The following is an 18,815-nucleotide window of genomic DNA, read 5'->3' on the forward strand; positions in this document are numbered from 1 at the left end:
GAAGTGCCGCATGTCGGGGACATTCGAAGGATTAGTAGTGGGGGCGTGAGGCACACACATGGGGGGGGGGCGTGTAGGGAAAGTGGAGTTGTTAGTTAAGAGCGGCCCAGCGCCCACAGAGGCCAGGGGCCAGAAAGAAAGAGAGATAAAGAGAGAAAGAGAGAGAACGAGAAAGAGAGAGACAAGTTCGGTAGGTTAGTAGCTGGCCGCGGTGGTGGTGCGCGCTGGTGCGACGGGTTGCTATCTACTCGCTCTGGTGGCACCACCGAGGTTCCTCTGCTCCTCATGTTCGCACCTGATCCGTCCGGTGCCGTCATACCACCACCGACCGCGGCGCCACCGCCGCCGCCGTTCGTCGTGACCATCGGTTGATGGTGGTGGTGGTGAGGGTGGAGGTGCTGATGGTGCTGCTGGCCGGTCGGCGACGGCAGAAAGGTGGTCGAGTCGACGAAGCTGCCGACGCTGATGCTGTCCACGCTGGCGAGCTGCTCCTGTTTGATGGTGATCATTGTACTACTGCTACTGTTGTTGTTGTTGTTGTTGCTATTGGTCGCGCCGCTCGTCGGCAGCACCGTCAGAGTGGTCTGCTGCTGCTGATCCGTGGCCAACAGCTGCCCGGAGGCACCCAGTCCCGTCTGGGGCTGAGGAGCGAGTCCCCGATCGGTCTCACCAACACCACCACCGCCACCACCACTGGCGGAGCCGTCCCCGACCGCTACGGAACTGGCGGCGTTCGGGGCGGCCGCCGCCGTCGTCGTGGTCGTGGCCGTCGTTTGCTGAACCCGCGCCAAGCGGATATCGTTCAGCGTGATCGGCCGGTTCTGATCGGCGCCGCCGCCCGTCGGTGAGCCGTCCTTGTCTGCAACGTGAGGTGTTAGTAGCAGAGCAGAGGGGAGAGTTCGGTTACGTTATTTACACGTCCACTGGTTGGGGAAAAGCGGAGGGAAAGCGCACTGGGAAAACCTATGGTCTAACTACACGCAGGGAGCAGGATCAGCGGGGTCCCAAATTACACACAAACACACTCAGGCACACAGGCAGGAGACGCAAGCGGGAACTGGGTAGCTGAGAGAGGGGGGGTGGGCAGCGGCGGCGGCAGCGTAAATGAGGGGCGCTGTTATCGTGGGCAGTTGGCGTGGCGCGTGCGATACTCACTGTGTCCACTTATGAAATCTGAGTCTATCATCGTACTTCTCGGTTCATAAGTCGTTGTACTGTCCACGTAGTCGGCCGAGATGTCGTAGCCCATCGTCTGCTGCGGCGTCACCGAGGCCGAGTACCCGTACGGGCTGCCGTAGCCGACCTCGTTCGAATATGTGTAGCTGGAACGAAACGGCGGCGAACGGGAAGGGGGGTGTTTTCCATCGATAAAAAGGACAACGAGAAGAAGATAAGAAAAACGAAACGGAAAAAGGGGAACGGTTGTTTTATTAGTAGCGCCACAGTCCGGCTCCGGTCGCCCGGCCGTCCTTCTGCGGGTGCTGCTCCCGGCTCGTACCCATTGTAGCCGTGGTGCAGCTGATCACTGCTGGAAGGTGTCTGCGTGTCGAACACGGAACTGTCCGGGGCCGCATCGTTCTGGGCGCGCATCTGGGCCCGGTGAAACCGCACCTCGTCCTCCACCTTCTCGCGCTGCTTCTTCGACATTCGGCCGAACTTGACGGCTGAAAAGGGGAACGAGATCATGAAACGGCCTTTAACGACTCGCGCTTAAACTTGTTGTAAAAAATGGGATTTTAATTTGTTGGCCGAAGCAGTCTTCAGATGGGCCATCGTTCAGATGGGCCATCGCAAATCGTTCATCGTTTTTTTAGGGCCCAATTTTTCAGGATTTGACCTAATTTATCGGGCAACAAAAATACTATCATTTTGGTCGCTGCGCTAAATAACACCGAAATCACTGACCCACTACAGAAAGGACATTGAAGTTTGGATAACGGAATCGAGCGAATGAATATAACACTGAGCGATAATCTGTAGAGTAGGTTGACTTTCCTAATAGAGTACGTGGAATGTAAAAATCGCTGCTGATGTTAGCCGATGTCACCAACCGATGGACCGATGGAACCAGTGGAGTTTCTATGTACGTTATGTTCTATCCCCTTTTGTTACGGTTTATTTATTGTTCTGATACATTGCTTTATGAAAATAGATTTCAATCTAATCGAAACCACGGGGACCTAAGTATTGACAGCCACGGCTATGCTATGCCACGATGTTGGCGGAAACGTTTGTTTACATCGGTTACTAAGCTAAGCCTGCTGGGAGGTTTAGATTGCACCTACTTTATTAGGAAAATCAACATACTCTACTATTCAGTAGCGAAAAGTGCGGATACTTCATCATCCTTCAGTTTGAAACGCTGAAGGTGAGGTGAGAAGGTGAAGGTGAGAAAATTGAACAGCGTCTTGCGTTCTTGCGTATTTGCGATCTAGTAACCATAGAAACAAATGGAATAGTCAAGCGAAGTTTTATGTGTATTTCTGTGCTGGCCAGTGGTCATTGAAATAACCAATCGTCTTCAATTATCGGTTCATGGTTTGGTACATTATGCAAACATTTTGCAAACAGCTTTTAGAAACCCAAAACTTCAGACAAAATATTGGTTATACTCCTCAATGAGACGGCTAGGCCTTATAGCAAATCTCTGTAAGTGATTCGACGATTTTCCGATACAATATCCGGTATTTTTTTACGATTTCAGGTGCTATGTCTGTTTTTTGCGTTTTTGACATGGATCGTCTTGAAATCTACTACGACCACATTTAAACTCAGAAACCCCCCTTTTACCCCCAAATTATTAGTGAAGAGTCCTTATACACATTCATTATTCATTTATAAATCTCCCTTGCTTTTGAACCTTCCAAAAATAAAAATAAAGTCACTGCACGATACTTGATTTTTCTCATTGTAAAAAATGCTGTGACATGCCGATACTAAATGACTTGTAAAAAAAAAATTTAGTGACCGATTGAAATGAAACTTCACATAAGTTCATTTGAAGAGTGTACCAATATAACAAAAAAAAAAATTACGCTCATAGTTGCGCCCTTTGCTATCGAACGTCAAAACTTAGTATACAACCTAGTATTAGGCGGGGTTTGCATCAAAAGACAGAATTTGTGAAGAGACCATTCTTGGCATTGGCATCAAGATAATGCACCATCTCACACTGCACTCGTAATTCGTGATAATTTTGCCACAAATACAACTCAGATCGTTGCACATCTGCCTGTTCGCTAAACTCAACAGACCGCTCCGTTAATGATTATTTTAAAAGTAGAATAGGGAAAGATTTTTCGAGTAACAATTGCATTCCCTATATTTTCTGACACATAATGCTTATCGCCCGAAAAATAGAAATCATTCCCTTTAAACAACCTGCCCCAGCCACAGAATTGCGTTGCAGCAGAAGCTACCGATCGATATCGATCGGAAGGTGAAAGATTAAATTTCACGTAGGCCACTTTCGTGAATTGGAATCAACTGGAAGCTCTCCGGACGGACTCGAACGGCGTGTGTGCCGTCGTTCCAAGCGGGCACGCGAAGCCGCCCATGGGAAATGGTGTCCAGCAACCGCACCAGCGACCGTGTTGGCGTAGGTCCAGGACCGATTATCGATTTAAAAATCATCTCGAATGCGGCGCAGCCGGGTGGGTGGGCCCGGTTTCCCTCCAATGACGCCGAGCCCGGACATTCCTCCCGGAAGCGCTGTCCTCGCCGCCACCGCCGCCGCCGCGGGTGCCTATTTCGTATCCTTCCGGGACGCCGTTTCCTTCTTATTTTTCGACATCCCACACAGACCAGACAGTGAAGCATAATGCCGGAGAATGCCGGGAGAATGCGCGCTCAAGTTTCCGTCGCAAAAAAGCAGCAGGGGCGGGAAAAGGACGGAATTCACACTTGAATGCGCCCGCCTCTTGGCTAATGATTTTCCTTGGGGATGACGATGGTGGGGCGCGAGGAGAGCGCACCCACCGAAGACAACCTCCTTCCGTGTCCTCTCATCAGCCTCATCCGGCGCGCGGTAGGCCCGGTGCCAGCATTCGAGGTTCGGGTTTTGGGATAGGTCAGGTATTCGCGACTGCTGCACACACCCGTTCCGTCCGAGGCCTAGACCGAAGCTGCGTCGTGTAGTGCATCATCATCATCGTCGTCGTGGTGGTCGTCGTTGTGTCGTTGTCGCGTTGGTATGAGTGCCGTGCGCACCACGGCAACTGCACCGTGGCCGCCGCCGCCCTGGGTGGCGGCTGGTGAACTCTGTTTTAATTTAGCGTTTCAGTTCTTTTTTGCCATTTTTGCCCGCACCCCGCTTCTTCCTTTTGCTCCATCTCCACCCGATGGGTGGGTTGCATTGTGACGCTGGCGACGCGCGCCCCGGCAGATGGTGGGTCGGTGTTTGGGTGGATTAAAGAGCAGGCGGGCGGGCTCGGAGCGGGCATTGTGGAAGGCGCGACAGGAAGTGTGCCCCCGAAACGGTGGGAGGTGGGGTCGAAGAGGACAGTAGCGGGGTGCGGAAAGTTTACGGTTTTATGCGCACGCGTTGCATAATCGTGGCAACGGAACGGAGCGGCGGCGGCGGTGGCGGCGGCTCTCTGTGTGCATTGACATCGATGTGATGGGCACACACCCACCCAGGCCTCCCCACGCCCACGTGCTGTCTGTTGCCCCGCCGGGCTCCCTTTTCCTAATCTGAATGGAAGAGGGTTTAGAAAAGGAAGACGGACGGAGGGAATGGACCCCCGGCAACAGAAAACATTGGCCCGCAAAACATGTTGCCATGCTGCCATTGGGTTTATGCTGTGGCCCCCCCCACATTCCACGGGGAAGAAGGCTGCTGGAAGCTGGAAGCCGGTTGGGTGGATGGGTTCTTTGGATGGTTTTTAATCTGGCACAATTTTGCTTCCCGTTTCTCTCGCTCCGAAGGTGGCGGGTCGTCTACCGGAACCGTTGCATTAGTGGAATGCCGCGCCGTGTCGTCTCTTTGCCGGTTGGTATTCGCAAATCATTTTGAGAGATTCTTCATTTTTGCTTTTGTTTTGTGTGGCGAACAAAATGATGCTCAAAATGACAAGGCGTCTCCATTTCGGGTTACGAAACAATGGTCCGCTAAAGTATTGTGCCGCTAAAGAATGGCCTTATGCCCGAAACTACAGGCCGCTGCTGTCAGTTTCGAACTACATAAATCGGACTGTCGTTTTGAAAATATAAATATAAAAATTTAAATATTTACAATGTTCCATTCGTATTGAAAACGAACAAACAGATTAACTAAAATTTCATAACAATTTGCAAATTGTTTAAAGTCAACAAAATTCCACTTAATCAAACAGTAAATAGTTTTTGATGGACCAAACCTAACGCTCTTCGAACCTTTGCTCTGATTGCCAACCACAAACACTAATAACAAAGAGCGGTTAATTGGGCATTGGCCATGTTAACAGCGAGTCGATTCAGTTCTGGTGCACCTCTTCCGGACAACCTGTCACCAGCCCGTCCGTGTCTGGGCTGTTGACGAAATCGATTCAAATTGACCGATAACCGCGCCGTCGACAAGTGGCCGATTCGCACCGCGGTCCGTTGCAACTTTCGCTTTCGCTGTCGCCACCGCGCGCGGCGAAAAGGCGCGCCCTACTTAGGTCAGTTCCGGCTCGATGTTGTTCATTTTTTTCGCATTGGCCCGCAGTGCATTTCTGCTCCATCGCGCCCAGGGAGTGAAGTTGACCGTTATCAGGCGACAGGCCATGTTGCGCCCATCTGTTTCGAAGGTGGCGGAGAGGTCAATGCAGGTTTCCTGGAATACCCCAGTGTGGATCGCACAAAACGCCAAAACGAAAAAAACCCTTTTTTTCACCCGCCCACCGCGTGTCTAGACGATAGCCACTTCCCTCGTCGGTGCCACCTGTGGGTGTGCGAAAAAGCTCTCACTCGGCTCGCGCCGAATTTGGGTCAACCGGCGAGACCAGATAGGGCGGCGGTCCCCGCCGTGTACTGTAATGGCCGAAACGATGCAAAAACAACGCCACGAACATTGAGGTGGGTAATGGCCCTCCACCTCACATCATCGTCATCGCTAATGATAGCGTTTGTTGTTTGTTTAGGTGATAAATTCTGCGCTGCGTGCGGTAGGCCAGTTCGCCACGGGGACCGCCTTGTTGGGTCTGCGCTCCCGGCACTCGCCGATAACCGGTGGGGTGATTGGCCCTCCTCAACCACCATCGCGAAATTCCGCGTGAAATTCTGCGCGTTTTTTGGCTACTCTGCTGTGAACCTTCAATAGGTGAAAAGTCTCTCTTGAATCTTAAAGAACCACTTTTTGCTATGCATAACCTAATCGATCGCCTTAACTTGAAAAAAACAAATGCCAAATAATGGCAGCTCGCGGAATGAATGAATTCGCGTAAAGAAACACCGCGCAAAGAAGTAGGAAATTTCGATCGTCCGTCTCGCGTGGCTCACGGTGGATTGCAATCAAATAAACAACATCGAGGTGGCGAGTCCCGGCGAAACCGGCACCACTACAACGATAGCCGCATCGGAAGCTACGACCACGATGGCGTCGCTGATGGCGCACTTCAATGGCGGTTGGCTTAGGTCAGGATTGGCAAACGCGTCTTCCGCGACTGGCGACGCTTGATTGCGAAATGGCATCACCACCCGATACCGGACAGAGGTACTTTGGCTGCCGTTTATCAACCCCTTGCGAGTTGCTGAAGTTCTTCGGGGAACTTAAACAGAATGGAGGCCATTTTGACGCACCGCAGCACGGTCTTAAATCCCAACCAGCAGCAGCAGCATATGGGGGCTGTGTCGAACCGGATGAGGTACTTGGACTCGGGGACTCGGGATGTCTAAAAATACGCTCCGGTGCGGTCAGAGAGCGCGTGTGGTCCTTTCCGTCGGGACATGACGTAATCGCTGACATCAAACCCCCGATCGTTTTATTATGCGTCGCAAAAGGGCATGGCCCGGACCACCCCGGTCGGAGATCGGTCGACCCGCGTGTCACATGAGCTAACCCCACAGCAGGGGCGATCGGTGATAAATCGGTGTCACTTAGCAGTGAGCTGACACACGCCCGTAAGCGATCGCTTTCTGTCGATCACCCGAGACACACCTGCTGCGTGCGTGCGGCTGATCGGTGTGATCTGTCGTCGTCATTTGCAATGCAAAGCGCGAACGTGTCACTTTGGCACCTTCCCCTACGCGTCACGTCAACGGCTGAAGCGGCAACGCGGCTCTCTACTTACTGCTTCATTACGAATCCCACACAAACCCAGACCCAGAACACGCCCAGAGCCGATGGATCGACGGAAACATTACGCCATCGCGTTTACAAACGGCAAAGAGCGAGAGAGAGAGAGATGACTTTCAACCCTCACGCGGGGGTGCGACAACCACCCCATTCGTTCTCACCACCGAGGTCAATCACCCCGGGGTGTCGCCTCGGGGGGGCACCGATGATTTGCGAAAATAATCGTGGCCCGGGGTGAAAGTTTTCCAACCCCAGAATCACTCCAGAATGCGGGGTCGGATTGGCGGAATCCCGGGGGCGACGGGGGTGAAGAACTAATTTATGGGACCGTTATGCAAATAAATGCAATTTTCATCGTTTCAATTATAGAAGATTCATCAAAGGCGACGATGGAGGCGGTGCGCGGCGCTTTGCGATTGTTTGTCCGCTCTCGGGGCTGGGCTGCTGTGTTGGTGTTCCGGTGCACACACACACTTCCACACGCGGACAGGGCTACAATTAGAACCCCCAGAGCAGACGGCCGGAAAGATCCGGTGTCCGGTTTGCGAAGGAAGGAAGGATGTGCTCGCTCGGAAGAGCTGGTGTAGTAAGATGGTGCCGTCGTCATCGCAAAAGATGTTAGAAATCGTTTAAAAAAGCGGCTGATGGTTGGCCACGAGTGGCCACTTGCAACTTGTTGCCCAGGAAGGGGGTCCAGGGAGGGGAGTAATAAAATAGCGCCACAATTGGCCGCGAGATGCAGTCGCTTTGATCTGGCCCCATGGCTTCTGGCAGCTGATGCCGTCGACGGCTTGCAATTAAGTGTCTCTCTGGGGCTCGCGTCTTCTGCGCTTCGAATTGGCAAGATGCTCTACAAAGTTGTGGCGCGAATTCCACGTGGCCATCTTCTGGATGGTAGCGTCTCATCAGCGGGGTAGGAAGGAAACTGTTAGACAAATTAGCGCGAATGGCTCGGTTGAGGTGGGGTCATCGGTGGCGGAGAGTGCAGCACGCATCTTCAGAGCTGAGCTCGTCGTCGGTGGCTCAAACTGGAACATTGACCATCGAATGATTCCATGTCCCGCACTTCAAAGCTTAGAACCTCAGTTCCCCGGGCACACTTAAGTGGCTAAAGAGCATCCTTTTACTCTTACAAATGTGAAACACGTGTTGCGTTTACGTTCTCCAATAGGAGATAGGTTTATTGCAGTATGCAAACAAATAATAAGTATTCGTCAAAAGGTTATGCCATTCCTGGATAATATTCGGGTCAGTTAGTATATTAATAATAATAATTTTGAATGGCCGCTTCTTGAAATGCAACCGTGACTATGCCGGAAGAAAATAGAAAGAAATGTCTCAATAGGTCTCAGACTCCTCTGGCTCAAAATGTTTAAAAAACAGATGGTAACAAACTAAAAGAAGTGCTCATCAAGAGATGCAATAATTCTAACCACCCAACAATCCGAAAGCTAATTATCTGAAGATTTAAAGTTAACTACTTTTAAGATGCTGTCAGTTATTAGATACGACACAAAATTAAAAATAAATTAAATCCACAATCCTCTAAAATTAAAACGACTCAATGCCACGTGACATAACATATAATTCAAATAGATTTAAATCGAAACATTTTCACTATCGTTTTGATACCTACGACTTAAATAGTTGCAATTCAAATATTCCAATAAAATTCCAATTAAAAATAATCAACAAATGATTTTACAATCACAGGCCGAAATCCGGAATCAGAGTTGGGCTTATGAGATGAAAAAAATGGTAAAACTCACATCTCAAGGGCACCAATTCTAGCGAAATCAGGTGAGGGCTCTTAGGACCCCCTTTATCGTTTAACAGTCTTTCATAGAAAACTATCAAACTTATAGAGTCCAAACCCTCGAATGCGGTCCAGATATCTAGATCTGGGGCTACATGTACTGTAACATAGATCAGCTTTTGATGCTCAGAACTTCCCCGAATCTTCCGGCCTAAGCAGCTCGACCCAACCAGCACTTTCGGGTAAAGCTGCCCGAAACGGCACCCGGGAAATGGGGAAAAAAAACTGACATACCGTCCCCCGGCCGGTAATGAAGGTCTACATTATTTTAGCGTATCAAAACGATAGCATCGCCGGCATTATGCTTGAAAATTATGCGTCACGCAACTAGCGCGGCGGCCCCTTCGTCTTCCGCCGCGCACGACACAGAACATTAAACCCGCGGGACCGACGGACCGACGGCCACCACCATCGCTATGCTGCGGGTATGTTGCGCCGCCCAGCGTCAGCGCGTCATAGTTACAGTCCGCGCCACGTGTATGTGTTCCCGGCAGCGAGAGACGCGGCTGTGTGTGCGCGCGCGGAAGGTGAATAAACTTTGGCGCGCCGCCCGTTGTTCTGCGGGCGGCGGCGGTGGTGGTGGCGGTGGCGGTGGGGACGGTGACACGTGCGAGCGTGCGTGCTCTGCTCCGTGGGCGATAGTTTTTCTTGTCTCTCCGGCCAACATTAGAAAACTATGCTCCGGCCGTCGGTGTCGGTGAGTGTCGGGTTGTCCCCAGCGATCCGTTGAGTGCTGCGAGAACTCTCCGTTTTCTCCGGCAGGGACCACGGCAGAGAGAGAGAGGCGCAGCAATCGCTCTCTGTTGGCTATGTTTTTTATGTTTTCATTAAAAATTGATTTTTGTTGTAGCTCCCCATTGGGAAGATCGTCCCTGATTGTAGTTTTGAGCCACTTTTCTCCCAGTGCCTTTCACCGAATTCTAAAGAAAAAGGCTTCACCGACAGAAACGAGGACGCACCGGGAGGTGTTTGTTCTGACCGCCGAACGCATATTACTATGTACTGTGTGAAGGGGGGACAAATATTTGATAGGCCTAATGCACGCTCTCGCACTGGCGCTGTTTGACGCACAATCAAACACAACATGCAACGCGCCATCGGAACAAAGGAGTTTCGAATTCTTTCGCTGGTGGGCCGTGTTTGATTTGGGAGCGATGGAAAATTATGCTTTCAAACTTGGAGTTCCTTTGTGATGGGCCTCCCCCTTTAAACATAAGCCAGGTGCCGAGCCAGGAAAGTCCTGAGATCACGAAACAGTCAGGCCACAGCGTGCCGTCACTACAGGGAAACAAAGGAAAAATCCTAACCCAAAACTTAGCCTTTGTTGCGTAAAGAGTCACGTCAGAGTACTCAGTTAATTAGAGGATTGTGGAATGATTGACCCCAATTGTAAGGTTTATCAAACAATTCCACATGTTCTGAAGTACACCGCCGGACCCCAAACGGTGAGGTCCCCGGCCAAATAAATCACATTTTATTTCCCATCCCAGCGTCGGCATTTGCGTGTTTCCGTGCCGGGCGGTTTTTCTCCCGTGTGCTCCCTTGGCACGGATTACAGGTTTCCCGTTTCCGCTTCCGCCACGGGCCACACTCGGCCGGGGCGTAATGCTTTCCGGTTCGGAAATGGCCGCGTGCCGCGCAGGCCTGGTTAGGGGACCGCTCCGATCCCAGCTGATGGTGGTAAAATATTTCCTTATTCTCTCATTAGTTCTACGGAACGATGGACGTGAGTCAATCGCCCAACTGCTTCCGGGTCCTTCGGACGCTCCTTCGAGACTGCATGCGCTTTTCCACTCCATCTTCGGACAGACAGCGTGCTTCGGAAAAAACAGGGCCACTGACCGGGACCCAAAACTGGGTGGCTGCCAACGACACGCAACCCCCGCCGGGAGCTGGAAAACGTGGAAAGACTTACCGTCACGGCTCATTCCCAGCTTTAGGCACTTTTGCAGTCGACAGTACTGGCATCGATTTCGGTTGACCCGATCCACCACGCACTGTTTGTTTCGCGGGCACTGGTAGTTGACGACGGAGCTCTGCGATCTCCGGAAGAAGCCCTTGCAGCCCTCGCAGGTGATCACACCGTAGTGCACCCCGGACGACTTGTCGCCGCACACCTTGCACGGTATGATCTCGATTTGAGCTGTGGGAAGGAATCGGAAAAAAAGGAACGAAAAGAGAAGATCGGTTAGTCGGTTGCATAATTTGCACTTTGAACCAGGACGACATGCGAATGCGAATGATGAATGTTATGTAAAACCGAACGAAAAGGACGACTCCGGTACAGGCCCAGCCCGGGGTGGCCACAAATTCATCATCCAGCAGCAACACCGACACCGACACATCAATCACGGACGGACGCACGGACCAAAAAGGGAAGATTGGACCGTTTTTTTTTTCGACGGAACGGAAAGCAACAAACTGGTGGGTGATGGAACGGATGGGGGGTCGATGTGTCCATCACTTGACGTTTGCTTTTAGTGCCCTCCCCGGCAACGGACCGGCAGCAGGTCGCTGTCCGCGCCGTTTGTAACACGCGTGCTTCTCGCTCACTCGCTCACTCGCTCGGGCTCAGCTTCCGCGAGCGCATAAGAGAATCAAAATAAATATTTGCCAAACTGCCAATGTCAATAACCTCTCGGCCACCCGGCAGAGGGGTCAGGGTGGGCGCGGAGAAAACCATTACTTTTCGCCCGGCCCCCCCACCAACGACGGCCGCCGACGCTTGAGAAGGAACGCCAGAACGCGTTTCTTACACTACAGGCATGCTTGAGAGAAAGTGTTCCGAGTTTTGCATGAGTTCTTGAGCTCTCTTATTGGAGGGTTATTCGGCAACGGATGACGCCACAGCTGCATCGTCGGGGCTGCATCGGTGTAAAGTTTTCATTAACAGCACGTCCCAAACGGTCCGTGCTCCAAGAACGCATTTGGACCGGCACCCGGTTTAATGGTAACGGGCGCGCCACTAGCAAACATCGAGAAAGGCACCAAATTAGTGAGACTTTTGGGGCCAGAAACCGATAAAGTTCGTTCCGAAAACACGGAGTCGATCGAAGAGCACGCGGTTTCTATGGCCCCTGGGGCAGCATCATGTTTGCTTGGCCTTAACCACGCAGTCGATTGTTACCGGCAACGTTGAGGGGTCAAGATCATCAACTTGATGGTTCGTGACGCCCAGCCCGCCGTGTTCGGGCATCGTGAGCAAATTGGCATTGATTGCCGTTGGTGACCAGTTGTCTGGTCGGTCTCTTCCGGTTAAGCACCGAGCGGAGTGATCCTTATTTTTACATGGCGCAGGTTGAACGATTTAGACATTATTAAAGCATTAGTAAATAAAAGTTAGGACGCGCAGTTTGTAGTGAGTTGAGTTGCCATCGCGTTGCTCGGCGGTTGCCATGGCGAAAATTCATGGCGAAACCCGGGTTGAACTGCTTGAAATTCCCTTTAACTCACCAGATCTAGCCCCAAGCGACTTCTGTTTATTTTTTCATCTGGAAATTACGATACACATTTTCGTCAAATGAAGAGGCAATCACCTTCATGACCAGTTATTTTGTAGAGAAAAAAAACCCGTGCGCTATTTGGACGAGTGGCACAGATGTGAGAGCATCGCTCCTGTCACTGTGTAGAGTTACAAGGTGACTATGATGAAAAATGCATCGTTGTTAGTTCCGAAACTTTTCAGGCAACCCTTCGTACGTCAGATTATTATTTTGATTTAAGTCAAAATGGTGGTTCTTTCTACTTTCACATAATATGCATTCTTCAGCTTATTGGGACCTATTTGGGACCTGTTTGAGACCGTCAGCGTCATCCACACGCAACGATCGCAGTCAACCGAACGGTGCAACTACTTACCCATGCCAAAGGAGTGACCCTTCGGTACTCATAAATCCGAGGCGAGAGTGCGAGTGACTTTTGTGTGTGAATATTCCTTCGAAAAAACGGAGCCCAGCCCTGTCTGATCCTGATGGGCCGCTTTGACGGCGGAGGGCAGTAAATTTATTAGACGCGATTGTCACGTTGCTGGCAGCGGCAGAGAAAATAATATCAAATTACCGGACCGGGCCAAACATCCGAGCCGATGTCCAGTCCGCTCACCCGTTGTTTTCGGCTGAATCGGGAAGTTTTAAAATAGCAAACGAAAAAAAAAAAAAAAAGGACGAGTAACGACGATGACGCAGGACTCCTGCTTGGTGGGAAGTCTGCGTTTGCGAAAAGGGGTTTGAAAGACTTCGTAGGTCAGGGGCGCGGGTGGGCCGCTTCCAGGAGGACCACCCACCCCCCCGGGCTGCCCGTGTCCTTCGGACAACTTACCTCGAATTGAGTTGGGAGTCTTTTTCTCGTGCTGATGCCCGTTCAGCCCCATCAGTTCCACCTCGGGGTCGAGGTCACCAACACCATCAGCCCCGCCACCACCACCACCAGCGGGACCACTCTGCCCGCCCAGGGAGCACCCATTCAACCCGACACCGCCCGCTGCCTGGGCCGCCGCTGCGACGGCGGCCGCCTGTGCCAACAGAGCCCCGGTGCTCAGGCTGGATTGAGGTGAGTCCTGAGAACCGACACCACCGGGTGACAGCAGGGCTGACGGTGGTGGTGGCGGCGTCGTACTGTCCGCCAAGTCGGACCCGGAGGCGGTGGCAGCGGCCGCCGCCGCCACGGCCGACAAGGACGAGCAGAAGGCGTTGAAGTCCTGCTGGCTCATACCGAGCGACGGCGGCTGTTGTTGAGCCGCTCCACGCATCATCGTGTGCTGGCCGCCGCCATGATCAGCCGCCGCCGCCGCCGAGGAGCCCAGCGGTTGCAGTAGCCTGTGACTTAGTTTGGGAAACTCGCGGCTTTCCCGGGTGAAACTGCTGCCCGTGGCCAGGCCGTCCGGATGGTTACTGTTATGGCTGCTGCGGGTACTGCTAGTGTTGGTGCTGTTGTTGTTGCTGCTGGTGGTGGTGCTGGTACTACTGCTGCTGTTACTACTGCTGCTGCTACTACTACTGTTGTTGTTGTTGTTGCTACTACTACTGGTATTTCTTAAAGGCCCTAGGTTTGTATCACGTAGTTCAGTCGTTGCCACGGCCGCCGGGCCGAGGTTTGTCGTAAAAAGCGTTTGTCGGCCAGCAGCGCCATGCTGGAGCTGCTGCTGCTGGGAGCTGAGGGCTGCAGGTTTGTGGTGCTGGTGCTGCTGGTGGTGGTTAGCGGTCATGTTGGCCACATCGGCCAGGAACAGTTTCGTGTCGGTGAAGAGACCACTACCACTGCCACCGTTTAGCGTGCCCTGCGATGAGCCTTGGGTTGCCGTCGCTGCTCCGGGCTGCTGAGGCTGCATCAGCCGCGTGGTAAGCTTCGGGGCGGCGGCCATTGCAGCGGCCGCTGCCACCGCGTTTGCCGCGTAGCCTCCCCCTTGGCCACCGCCCGGACCACCACCACCATCCGCACCGTTGTGGGGCGCGCTGCGACCGTTGGACACGACCGGGAACTTGCTATTCCAGGGCTGAGCAAACAGGTCCACGAATTCGCCGTTATCCATTGGCGGGGATTGCTGCGCCTGCCTCTCTGCGCCTGGCCGCTTGATGTCCACACGGGGGCGGGTCAATGAGGTAGGTTTAATGTCGACTGGGCTGGTCGAGTGGTTCACACACTTGGGATGCAGTTTCTTAGTACACTGGGCACACCATCGGCGGGGCACCCCGCAGCCCGCGCCACACGATGCTGGCCACCCGCGGGGTTGATGCCGGCGGGGGCGGTGAGGAGCGGAGGACGCGGGGGAGCACTTTTAAGTGGGATACCAGTCTTCGATGCACTCGACAGTCATCTTAGCAACGTTGGTGGCGTTTCCCTGGCGACGAATGTCGATTTTCGTCGGCGGCCCCTCGCAAGGGCCAGTCCACCAGCGGGAGGACACTGCACGCTACCTAACGCACGGGGTTCGTAGTTCGCTGTTCTTTCGATATGCTAACACTCACTTCACTGTGTCTCTTTACACGGCACGTCCTGGTCTCGATTTAGCACGTCGCTGGAAAAACTGAAACTCGAGTGAGCACTTAATTTTTGGGCAGTCCAAATGCAGTCGCGAAAACCAATCGAATCTCCACCGGCGAACCTGAAGTGACCAACGAAGTGTATTGATAGCGAGGCCCGTGACACGTCGGGCAACCCCACTCCCGGGGGAATTATGATTCAACCACCGGCGAACTTTTGCCACACAATTCGCAGCACCGTCGAACCGTCGACCTTAATCTGCGCAGACGGACTGACCTAAAAATGTGCATCCCGTCTCCAGGTATAGGGCACACACATGGCCTGATATGGGCTGTGCTTGTGTGTTGGGGCGCAATGTTTGTTCTGTTCAATTTGATGCGCTTCTGATTGTTTCTTCTCTTGCTTTTTTACCTTCCCCAGACACGCACGCACACAGAGAGAGGCAGTTGGCCCCCGGGGCGAGTGTTTGAAGATTCGTCATTTGCCTTTTTTTGTGTTGCTGCATTTTTTTGACATTTTGCCCGCACCCCGGCTCACCTTTCGGTGGGCGTCTGATAAGCCCCCACCGCAGATAAGGGGTATCGGTCAATTCGATGCATTTTCGATACAGAGTGTGGAGATACGTCGTCGAGCAGGAAATCGGAGAATTTTTTGTTGCATTTATTTGGTGGGCTAATGAAGGGTAATTAGTTTTGGTGCAGTTTAAAACGTTTGCCATATAAATAGTAGGCTGTTCAATAAGTTCGTAGCCTCGATAACAGAGGGCTACGAGCCTAATTTTTTTGGTACACTCTTCATATGAACGCATGTGAAGTTTCGTTTCAATCGGTCAATTCATTCTTCTTTTACAAGCCATTTCGTATCGACACGTCACAGAACTTTTTAACAACGGAAAAAATAAAGTATCGTGAGGTGATTGAATTTTTTTTAAGGTTTGACAGTAAAGAAAATTTTTGAACGAATATTGAAAGTATATAAGGACTCTTCGCCTCCAATTAGTACATTAAAAGGGAGGTTTCTGAGTGCAAATGTGGTTTTAGTAGGCCTTCAAGATGACCCACTTCAAAAAACGTCAAAAAGCCGACACAACACCTAAAGCCGTAGGAAAAATACAGGATATCGTACTGGAAAATCGTCGAATCACCGAACAAGATTTAGTCCAAGGCCTAAGCATCTCATTGAGCAGTATAACTAATATTTTGACTGAAGTTTTGGGTTTCTGAAAGCTTCACCTATTCACCAGATTTGGCCCCATGGCGACTTCCATCTGTTTTCAGACTCAAAAAAAATCGTGCGCGGCAAGCGTTTTTCATCAAATGATGACGTCACAACAGCTGGGGAATCGAATTTTGAATTCCTTCCAGAACTTCCGGGATGGAATTTATAAATTTGAATCTCGTTGGAACAAGTATATTGATGTTCAGGAAGTTCTATACTGAATAAAACGGTGTATTTCAAATCATAAAAATGTGTTTTTCTTATCGAGGCTAGGAACTTATTGAACAGACTAGTAGATTCATTATTTTAAACAGCAAACATATTCCAAATGAACCCCGTATTCGATGAGCTCCCATACCATTTTAAGAAGATAAACGTAATAAAATGATGATCCTCCGTGACCAGAGCGCTACTGGGCGAAACGGAACGCCCCGATAAGCTGGTCGCAGTAATGAGCAGCAGGCTGCAGTAGGCCACTTGCGTGCGCTGGTGTGCGTCTAACCTTTTCCGGAGTCGCATCAAAGCAAACATGGCCAAAAACACCAGGAAACAGAAGAAGCGAGTTGGGAGCGCGAAAAACAAAAACTGCGCTCCGCACGCACACTACCAGCGAAAGCCCCAAGTGCACCAATTTGTGTATGAAACGCACCCCGACCCGCTCCGGAGCGCGAGATCGTGTTTCAAACGAAAAACAACAAAACAAAAATGGCGTCGATAAAAAAGGGAGCAATTCCGTTCGGGGGTAGTAGCGGAGAGCGTTTAGCAGACGGGGGGATCCAAGAAGCGCAGTTTCGCCATCGCGACCGCAACGTCGACGACGACGACGACGACGACGACGACGACGACGATGATCGTCGTCGTGGCTGCCCGGGACGAAAATGGCAAACGAGGCAATGGCCGCCGCCGTCGCCGCCGCCGGTGGCCATATGCACACGCACACCACCGACCGCAGTGGGATAGGTCAAGAAACGGAAATCTATTTCAAATGAGATTACAGAGCGCAGTACGGCGCTGCAACAGCGACTGCAGGGCGGTGACGGAAGTGGTTGCGAAAGGGGGTTTCGGTGAGTGTGCAGCGTGTGTGTGCCCCGCAGTGGCCACCACCCGGCGGGGAGTGGTTTCGATCAAACGTACCACCCACCCCCCCAGAGCAGGGTCACTAGCCCGGCGTTCCGGTCAGGTGCTGGCCGGCCGGTGGTGTCTGGTGAATCCTTTTTAGAAAGAGACGACCAGCCGAGTCCTGTTATGAAATGGCACGAGTTTCGCCGATTCGCAGGATAATCGATTTCGCACCAGCCCGCGGCTACTGTGATGCAAAAACGTCAGCAGCAAGGACGTCGTTCGTTTGACAGCAACGGTAAACGTCAAACGGTTTTGCGATTTGCGAATTTTGAAATACTTTTTTTCCCAAGCCCAGACCCAATGACAACCCGAATTTTGAACCGGAAACGAACAGATGGTGCTACGTCATCAGTCAGCAAAACGCCCGTCCCTCGACGGTAACGGTGGTTATCGTCCGCCCGACGAAAGCGAAAGTCGCAATAAGAATCGTCAACCCGGCAGCCGGGGGCCGTGTACCCAACGCAGTGGCCGCGAGTTGAGTGAACCGAGAGGACACCGGCGGAGCGAGCGAGCGGGGCGCCAGATAATTGCATATAAATAGAACCTGCGCCACACAGCCATTGTGAACCCTTTTGCTGGTCGTTGCGTATTTACCAGAGTCGGTTGTTGTTGTTGCTACTGCTGACGCTGACTGCGGCGATGACGGCGAATTTAGAGGCAGACAGGCTGCGGGTGCGCGATAAGCGACGGGGCAGTCACTTAGAAAGCTCGGGGGAGAGCAGCAAACGAGCCCTTGTGCTACGTAAAAATAAACAGAACCTTTTGGCACGGCACGTAACTGGTGGATCCTGTCTGTGGACTGGCCCCATCAGGTCTTGAGTGCAATAAAATGCATCCGAGTTAGGTAAAGTCAGTCCGAGCGCCTATTTGTTTTGACTCGAAAACTCCACCCTGGTACTGTCCGACTGAAGGGGCTGAAGTCATCAATCCCGATGTACGTGACTTCAGGCTTGACCGAGTGTTTTGCATCAACTTTAAATAATCCGCCGCCGCGCCATTATCGCGACGTCCAGTCCAGCATATGCCTTCTCGAGCATTCCCGAAACCCGGGCCCGGTCGTTCCCGTGAGTTCCCGTAGCCACTCAGTTTATTTGCCGAAAAAAATCGGCAGGGGGGTTCAATATTTCCCGAAATGCACCCGCCGGTGCCGGTGTCAGCAATTTTCAGCGCAAAATACTCGAGTTGCTGAGTAATCACACGCCGCGCGCACACACATAGACAGGAGGAAAATTAGCGACGCCGGACGGGACGGATGGGTCTGAACCCGAGACCATTCACCCCGAAACTCTGTGGCGTGGCGTCGTTCGGCTTCGGCTCGAGTCACGAATGCGAACGCGACCGATAACCGACCGGCTGGCCGTGTCAATGGCGTGGGAAAACTGCACCTCCAGCAGCAGCTGGGGCGTGCGGATTGCAGCATCGCCA

At 52.1% G+C, this 18,815-nt stretch overlaps 1 protein-coding gene across 1 annotated transcript in view; it reads right to left on the bottom strand.

The window, feature by feature from the left end:
- LOC131208036 (nuclear hormone receptor FTZ-F1-like) overlaps positions 1 to 14,598 on the bottom strand; it is a 28,162-nt gene extending 13,564 nt beyond the window's left edge. Inside the window, exons 1-6 of the mRNA XM_058200678.1 lie at positions 13,639 to 14,598; positions 13,389 to 13,509; positions 10,987 to 11,214; positions 1,499 to 1,664; positions 1,156 to 1,322; positions 249 to 859 (exon numbers count right to left, since the gene is read on the bottom strand). Of these exons, the coding sequence (XP_058056661.1) occupies positions 249 to 859; positions 1,156 to 1,322; positions 1,499 to 1,664; positions 10,987 to 11,214; positions 13,389 to 13,509; positions 13,639 to 14,598 (2,253 nt within the window). The remainder of the gene's footprint in view (positions 1 to 248; positions 860 to 1,155; positions 1,323 to 1,498; positions 1,665 to 10,986; positions 11,215 to 13,388; positions 13,510 to 13,638) is intronic.
- Positions 14,599 to 18,815: the final 4,217 nt, after the last annotated feature.

Source organism: Anopheles bellator, chromosome 2, assembly GCF_943735745.2.
Source record: "Anopheles bellator chromosome 2, idAnoBellAS_SP24_06.2, whole genome shotgun sequence".
Lineage (NCBI taxonomy): Eukaryota > Metazoa > Arthropoda > Insecta > Diptera > Culicidae > Anopheles > Anopheles bellator.